This window comes from Rhizophagus irregularis, chromosome 24, assembly GCF_026210795.1.
Source record: "Rhizophagus irregularis chromosome 24, complete sequence".
In the NCBI taxonomy this organism is placed as follows: Eukaryota; Fungi; Glomeromycota; class Glomeromycetes; order Glomerales; family Glomeraceae; genus Rhizophagus; species Rhizophagus irregularis.
The window spans coordinates 44,923-54,136 of NC_089452.1; the positions used below are offsets into that span (position 1 = coordinate 44,923).

Here is a 9,214-nt window from a genome sequence, read left to right on the forward strand (position 1 = left end):
TAAAGATCTGGTTCGTGATACCTTTCATAAATCTTTACGTCATTTACTAGAACCAATTATTTTATTAAAAGATGGTATAGACCTTTTTATAAATAATGAAAATACCTGGTTTTATCCTAGAGTTTCAACTATTATTGCAGATTGGCCAGAAGCCGCAAGTTTTTGTTTAGTTTATAAATCCTCCAATTCAAGCCTTCCATGTCACTCCTGTTTAATTAAAAGGGACAATCTTGCAAATATAAACTTATCGGTTAATGATGTAATACTAAGAACTCATGATGAAATGCGTAAATATTTTGAAAATGATACACAAAAATCTGTTTGCATAGAATCTGTACCTAATTTTTTTTGGGATTTGCCGTAAGTATGCAAAAGTAGAAATAATTATAATAACATATATATATATTAATTATAAATATTTATATTATCAAGGAATATAAATATCTACTTGGCTACTGTTCCTGACAGAATGCATCATTTAGATTTGGGTTTATTTCGTTATCAAATTATCTTCACGTGCGATATCTTAAAATTGCAACATGTTAATGGTAATAAATTAGTTGAAGAAGTAGATCGCCGTCTAGCAGCAATTCCACGTTTTCCCGCCATTAAAATTTTTTTCCAATGGACTGCAGTCAATTGCAAGATTAACTGCTAATGAATATCGAAGTTTGATGAAAGTCATGATATTTGTTATTGATAATTTATATGATGAAAATAATAACGAAGTAGATAATTTTGTAAATAATGATGATCTTGTGAAATTGTACGAATATTGGAATGAAATGTATATTTTAAGTAGATATGAAGAATTTAGTGAAAGTGACTTGGAGAAATTTAATGTATGTATTAAAATTTTAGTAAAATCGAAAATTTAAATTAAATAAATTAAATTAACATTTAAATTTTAGGATGCAATACATAGATGGGCGCGGATGTTTGTCAAGGCTTTTAAATTTGTTTCTCCTTCCAATTTGAAGTTGCCTAAATTGCATTCATGGGTTTATCACATTATTGACTCAATACGATCTTATGGCGCAATAAATGGCTATACCACAGAAACTTACGAAAGTCTCCACAAATATTTCGTTAAAATACCCTACCGAATTAGCAATAAAAAAGATGTCGAACCTCAGCTTTTACGAACTGTAAGTATTTGGAAATTTATTTATTGTATATATTTATTATATAACTTAAGATGGAAATTAAATTAATAGATAAAACGTCAAGCAATATCTATTAGAATGTCTCAACATTCAGTGAATCCGGCAAAAACACCTCGCACTTGTAAATTTTCTGCAAGACTCTTTGATTTCTCTTTACAAGATGCAAATACATTTTTTAATGAAAAAAAAGATTCCGTAGACAATAAAATGCAGACCGGTTTTGCTAGATTTATAAGTTGTCTGGATTCATATCTAGATTTACTTGATGGGTTCACAATTATTGGTGAAACCCGAATAAACATATACGGATCGGTAACACTGGAAAATGGTGCCATAATGCGTGCCACAAACAGGTATCATAATAAAGTATGGTTTAGCGACATAGCTATTTCAATGGATTCTGAAGAATCAAATGATTATATATCAGACAAAGGACTTTGTTATGGACAGGTATTTTTCCAATTTATGTAATAATTTATTATAAAGTATTAATAAATATTTATTATTTATAGGCCTTATTGTTAGCAGAAGTATTAACAGACCCACCGCTAAATCTCGCATTAATTCAATGGTACGATTTTAAATCTAAAAGGAACCCATATTTATATGGATGTCCTCACTTAAAATTGATAGAATTATATAACTTTGTAGCTATAGAGTCTATACATGGTGTCGTTCACATAGTACCCCGATTTGATAAACAAAATGAATATTTCGTAAATAAATATATTTTTTAGTCACTTGATATAGGAGTTTTGATTTATTTTAATAAAATTATATCCTTAAAGAATTTATGGTCACGTTTCCCATATCATAAATAAAATGCAGATTTATTTATTTAATTATTAACAACACGGGTGTGACATAAATAAATCGTGACTGAAATTTGTGTTCAATTTGTGTTCAATTTGTGTTGATAATTCTGGTAAAAAATTATTAATTTTGGCCAAATTTCGTTAAATTTGTTAAATTTGTGTTGAGTTTGTGTTGAATTTGTGTTGCGTAATTTTTTATTTATCACAAGGGGATGATATTTAGTAATTGCATGTACGACGTACAAGATTTTTTTTTATGATTTTTTTAAGAAATGTACGCAAAATATTTAATCAGAATATAATTGTTTTATTTTTAAATATGATATATTGATGATTTTTTTTAAAAAAAAAATTGATTTTTTTAAAATTCAATAGAATGTGCTAATAATAAATTGGTTTATTTTTAAATATAATATATTGATATTTATATTTAAATAACCAAAACATGTACATGATTTTTAATTATTTTTAATTGAAATCATGTACATGATTTTTAATTATTTTTAATTGAAATCAAACTAAGATTTTTTTTTTAAAAAAAATTAAAATAAATTAAGTGATTTATATTTATATTTAGAATCATGATATTTATATTTAGATAATCCATATCCGCATGAGATTTAATTAATATGTTTAATGATGAAAAGTCTAATAAATTAAATTTTAATTGAAACGAGAAATAAAATCAAACCAAAGAGGTATTGTTCAAATTTTATTTAAAGTGACATTTTACGACTTTCTTTCAAATTTTTACTCATCCCAAAATCAAATTATAAAAATCAAATCAAATCTAATAATGCCTCGCCAAACACGTCGTCGTTCCTATAACGTCCATTGGAACTGGGCTATGATGGACGAACTTGTCGACATACGCCGCGACAGAAACCGTGCCTACCATAATATTAATGGTAGAAGCCGCCAAGATTTTTGGGACTCTGTTGCCAATAGGTTCATATGACTAATATCTATAATTTCTTTAAGAAAGAATTTAAATTCAAATTAACCAATCCATTTAATTGAATCAGAATAAATAGAATATTTCGAACGAGGGTTTCCGGGCAACAGTGCAGCCAAAAGTGGAGGAACCTCGTCAGGGATTACCATGTAAGTAAATAAATAACATTACATTCATATAAATTAAATGTATTTACCGAATATTCAAACTGATTTTGATATTTAGAACTATGTCCTTTATCGTAATGGTAACCCTGGGCGGCGGCTGTGGACGCGTACCGGCGCAAGATATTATCGCGAATTTAGAACGAGATTTTGGGAGAGGCCGGGTAATTATACTATAATAAAATTTATAATTAATATTTACGTTCATGTTTTAAATTTGATAAATTTGATCAATTTTAGTCACGCGTGACGATCGTAGGGCAAGGAGAAACTTACCTACGTATCGTAGAAGAAGATAATTATTTTTATTTTTTTATTATTTATTAAGTGAGTAGCTAGGCCCAGTCCGTACCAAATATCGGCTGGAGACTCACGTTTTTTTTGGGCTGTGACTGATACTGACGTCCACGCCGTACAGCCTGGGTACTATTTTATAAAATAGTAGCGAACAAGTATCAAATGTGTATTTTTTTTATTAAGTTATAATAAAAATTAGAATTTACTTTAATTTTTAACATAAAAATTGTAAATAATAAAAAATTCGTAAATAAAAATAAATTTGCTTTCCCAAACTTAAAAAAAAAGGTGTTTATATAAAAGAAAAGGTGTTTATATTATTTTTGATTATTCAATAGTATCACATGCCCCTTGTATACGTTCTACTGCATATGCAGTTTACAATCTCGTAAATTTTCGAAATATTTCAACCGTAATATTACGCAGGTTTACAGTTTCGTAAATTTTCGAAATATTTCAACCGTAATATTACGCAGGTTTACAGTTTCGTAAATTTGCAGAATATTTTGACCGTAATATTACGCAGGTTTACAGTTTCGTAAATTTTCGAAATATTTTAACCGTAATATTACGCAGGTTTACAGTTTCGTAAATTTTCGAAATATTTCAACCGTAATATTACGCAGGTTTACAGTTTCGTAAATTTTCGAAATATTTTAACCGTAATATTACGCAGGTTTACAGTTTCGTAAATTTTCGAAATATTTCAACCGTAATATTACGCAGGTTTACAGTTTCGTAAATTTTCGAAATATTTCAACCGTAATATTACGCAGGTTTACAGTTTCGTAAATTTTCGAAATATTTCAACCGTAATATTACGCAGGTTTACAGTTTCGTAAATTTGCAGAATATTTTGACCGTAATATTGCGTAAATCTTACGATATTGAAAACTTACGTAATATTTTAACCGTAATATCACATAAATCTTACGAAATTGTAAACTTACGTAATATTTTGAAATTTTTCGAAATATTATGCCATAAACTTTCGTAAACTTACAAAATCGTAAACTTACGCAATTCTTCGCACTATAAAATTTCCTGATGACGCTTATTGCAAAAATATCCTTCCACATATTATAATAGATATGAACGTACTTGGTCCACTCATTTCATTCGACTTCAAAAAATTCTTCATCTTTATAAGAAGGTTATTCCTTCTCCCCCTATTTTACTTACTTTTTTATTTACATGTAGGCAAGACGATTTTAAATTCTTATTAGACTCTTTAAAGACTATTTCCAATGCTCTTCACGGCCTCCTTCTTCTCAAAGAAAAAGATTTTCAAGATTCTTCCATTCGCGCTAAATTGGATGATAGGGATAATAATTTTGAAATTGACATTTCTACATTTATTGATTCTGCCCTTTCACGAACAAGATGTCGTATTACTTTGGATCGTGTCTTTATTGACCACCCTACACAACCAGAACTACTGACGGACCCACACGATATCGATGACGCTGTTATCAATTATTTCCAGACTTCTGTACCCATTAAATCATCTCCCCCTGATCACATTTCAGCTCTTCCTGAACGGTGGTTTTCTGCTTATTGTCCTATGGATGATGTGGATTCTTCTATCTATAATTCTTTGTTGGATCCTCCTACCCTTGAAAAATGGTTGTCTACAGTCTCGTCGATGCCGAATGATAAAGCTCCTGGTCCTTCTATGATAACTTATGAGATGCTTAAGCATCTGGGTTCCAACACTTCAGCTTTGGTTCTAATCCTGGTCCATTCATGCCTTCGCACTGCCGATATCCTTGATTTATGGCGTCAAGCTATGGTTTTCCCTATCCCTAAACCTCACGAATGGAAATGTCAACTCAAGAATACAAGACCTATTACTTTACTTGAAGTAATCAGGAAATCTTTGGTCAAACTCTTTTATAATCGTCTTGCTTCTATTTTGGCTTCGAATGAAGTTCTCAAAAGAGGAAACTTCGCCGGTCTCTTTGGTGGTTCTTGTCGCGACCCTATTGTCATACACTGGTCGAATGAAGGGCTACCGGGTAAATTTCATATACCCGATAGCCCTATTATATGTTTTCGATTTTAACCTGAATGGCAGCTGATCGATCCACCCGATTTGTGACCGGTTCTCGGCGCAGATCAGGTATAAGTCATGTGACTTTCAGGTTAGAACATAACGGTAAAGTGCTATATGAATATCGGGAGAATTTCAGCAATCCGATATTTCTCCGAACTATTTATAATATTAGATGTATATTTGCTACATCGAAACCCGAAACTTATTATTTATTCATTTATATATACTATATATTATTTATTTATTTATTTATTTAACATAATAACATATATATATATTTATTTTATTATTATATTTTTAAAAATTATTTTTAAAAATTCGTTAATTTATCCTATTCTATCTATCTACATTATGTTGTTAATGGTTTGGAATATTATTCCAGTTGGTTCGATTCCAACAAACAACTATTTTTCCCAAAGTTTTTATGCCAACTCTTCCGAACTATTGCCTACTAATACCAAACGAATTAAGCAGAAGATGGATATTAGATTGTGGTGGATTAGGTTGATTTTGACTTGGTAAAATTGTGAGTGAAATATTATTTCGTTCTCTATAAAAAAAAAGAACGTTTAGTAAACGTTCTTAACGAAAAATATTAAAAAAAATAAGTTCTGGTACCTTGTGTCAATTTCATCTTGAGCGAATTACCTACAAGAAAACGAAAAAAGTAACGTTAAAAATGTTACAAAAAAAAATAGAAAAACCCTTCTATTTACCTTTCGTCCAAAGTCCAGTTCGTAATCTTGTCTGGCGTTCCTACTAAAAAAGAAAGAAACGTTAGTACGTTTCTTTAAAACAATTAAACACCATACACCGCATTATCCCATATACCTAAGTCCAGGTTCTCCCAAATTCCTAGGAGTCCGGTAATCTAAAAAAACAAAAAAGAAACGTTAATACGTTTCTTTAACATAATTAAACACCAACGCTATACACTTCCCCATATACTTTACCGGGTTCTTCCAAATTCCTAGGAGTCCGGTAACCTAAAAAAATGAAAAAAAAGAAACGTTAATACGTTTCTTTAATACAATTAACGCCATACACTCCTCCCATATATTTTACCGGATTCTTCCAAGTCCGGTAACCTAAGAAAATGAAAAAAGAAACGTTAGTACGTTTCTTTAACACAATCAAACGTCATACGCCACCCATATATTATACTGAGACTTCCAAGTTCCTAGGAGTCCGGTAACCTAAAAAAATTGAAAAAAAGAACGTTGATACGTTTCTTTAACAGCCCCCATATATCTAAATCCGATTTATTGAAAAAAAAATATTTAGTTTCGACAAAAAAACTTACCGAATTTAAATACCGAGCTCAACAAATCCTACAAAAAAAAGAAAAAGAAACGTTAAAACGTTTCTTAATAAAAAATAAAGTTTCGTAACGATTTTCGTTACGAAACTTACCATTTTGACCTTAGAGTACCGGAGCGGCGGAGCCTACAGATTCTACAAAAAAAAAAAATAATAAGAACGTTAGAAACGTTCTTTGAAAAATAAAAAAAATATTGAAAGTTTGAAACTTACCCTCTCTTAGGCCTTAGCATCCCAGTCCGGTATAAAAGTCGAAGGGAGCCTACAAAAATAAATAAAGAAACATTAGTAACGTTTCTTTAAAAAAAAAAATAAAAAAAAAGAATCGAAGTTTCAAAACGAAACTTCGAAACCTAACCGAAATCCAATATCCAGAGAGTATCTACAAAAAAAGAAGAAACGTTAATATAACGTTTCTTACAAAAAAAAGAATAAAAAAAAAAGATTGTTTCGCAACGTTTAAACTTACCGTTTCGAAACACCGAGCCGAACACTTGAACCTACAAAAAAAAGAGAGAAACGTTAATATAACGTTTCTCAAAGAAAAAAAATTTTTTTAAGTTTCGTAACGTAACTAAACGTCGCGAAACTCACTGTCATTTCGAATTTCACAAGGCCGAAATACTTGAACCTACAAAAAAAAAGAGAGAAACGTTAATATAACGTTTCTTACAAAAAAATAAATAAAAAATAAGTTTCGCATTGTGAAACTTACCATTCGAGGTTTGCCATTTCGAAGCTCCCCACTTGAACCTACAAAAAAAAGAGAGAAACGTCAGAATAACGTTTCTCAAACTCTCAAAGAAAAAAAAAATTGTAAGTTTCGCAACGCGTTGCGAAACTTACCGTTCGTTTCGTTGAAAAATGAAAAAAGATATTTCGAAGTATACTTGAAGTATATCTTCGAAATGTCGAATTTAATTTCGTCCGTCTAAGGAGCCGCCCAAAAGAAACCGAACCTAAAAGAAAAAAAAATGAAACGTTAATAAACGTTTCGTTGAAAAAAAACAAAAAAAAAATATATTTCGAAGTATACTTCAAGTATACCTTCGAAATGTCGAGTAAGGAGCCGCCCAAAGAAGTCGAACCTAAAAAAGCAAAAAAAAACGAAGCGTTAATAAACGTTTCGTTGAAAAAAAAAACCCAAAAAAGAAAGACATTTTGAAGTATATATACCTTCAAAATGTCTTATTGATTTCCGTCCGTCCAAGAAGCCAAGAAGCCGCCCAAAGAAGCCGAACCTAAAAGAAAAAAGAAACGAAACGTTAATAAACGTTTCGTTAGTCGAAAAAAACAAAAAAATAATTATTTCGAAGTATACTCGAAGTATACCTTCGAAATATCGAGTTCCGTCTCCAAGGAGCTGCCCAGCCGAACCTAAAAAAGCAAAAAAAAACGAAGCGTTAATAAACGTTTCGCTAGTCGAAAAAATAAAAAAATAAATTATTTCGAAGAAGTATACCTTCGAAATGTCGAATTCCGAACCTATACCTTCGGCGTTCTGGACCTAAAAAATAAAAAAGAATATTAGTGCTAACGTTCATTAAAACAAATAAAAAAAAATTTTTTGCTTACTCCGGAAGACTGGAACTAATTTAGATACCGGTATATGTCTTCGGCTTCCTTAAAGTCTCCAAGAGTCCGGCGTTTCCTTCAAAAGAAAAGAAGTCCGGAGACTACTAAAGTGAAACTTTTTAATCCGTTTCTGCATGTTGCAGATTATATTCCGAACGTTGGACGAGCTTGCCAGAAGTTAGAAATTTGATTTCGAGTTAAATATTTGGTTCTTCAAAAGGTGTGATAAAAATTTATTTATTTAAAGTATTGTAAGAAAAAAGTTAAAAAAAAATTAACTTTAAAGTGTAAAAAAAAAAAGTTTATCAATTAAAAAAAAGATCGAAGATTTTTGTGGGAATAGAAATAATTACATGCCGTAAATTATTCCAATGACCTATCAGACTACTGATAGGTATAATATGATATGTCTTTAAAAAATCAGATTTTTTTCATAAAATATTATTAAACATTTCGGATTACCGATACTTGTAAATGTTTAATATTGCCTATCATGCCATATCGGGTTTCTGATTATTTCCTGATATTTGACCAATACGTTATTACCCGATATTTCATCATTTGACCAGTGTTCTTTATCTAATCCCTTGGCTGAGACAAGTTCAGATGGATTACGAATCAACAACTTGGTCTTTATGGATGATTCCACTTTAATTTCGTCGTCCAAATCTGGAATAGAATCAATGCTTTCTATTACGGAAGAATTTTATCAGATTAATAATACTTCCGCTAATCACAACAAATATGTTTTAATTACTTATTCGTTGCCTCCCACTTCAGTTTCTTTGCCTTCTCCAGTCGTGTTTGACTTGCAATTATCTGGATTGAACAAAGTTCCTTCCATTTCTATTGTGCCTATCGCCATG

General features: G+C 30.5%; 1 protein-coding gene across 1 annotated transcript; it reads right to left on the reverse strand.

Moving 5' to 3' along the window:
• Positions 1 to 7,961: 7,961 nt before the first annotated feature.
• Positions 7,962 to 8,484, reverse strand: OCT59_015752 (uncharacterized protein; the record flags this gene model as incomplete). The annotated part of the gene is made up of 5 exons (XM_066132020.1): positions 7,962 to 8,014; positions 8,106 to 8,150; positions 8,236 to 8,280; positions 8,349 to 8,396; positions 8,454 to 8,484. 5 exons carry the CDS (start codon positions 8,482 to 8,484, stop codon positions 7,962 to 7,964), a joined length of 222 nt encoding a protein of 73 aa, XP_066003053.1.
• Positions 8,485 to 9,214: the final 730 nt, after the last annotated feature.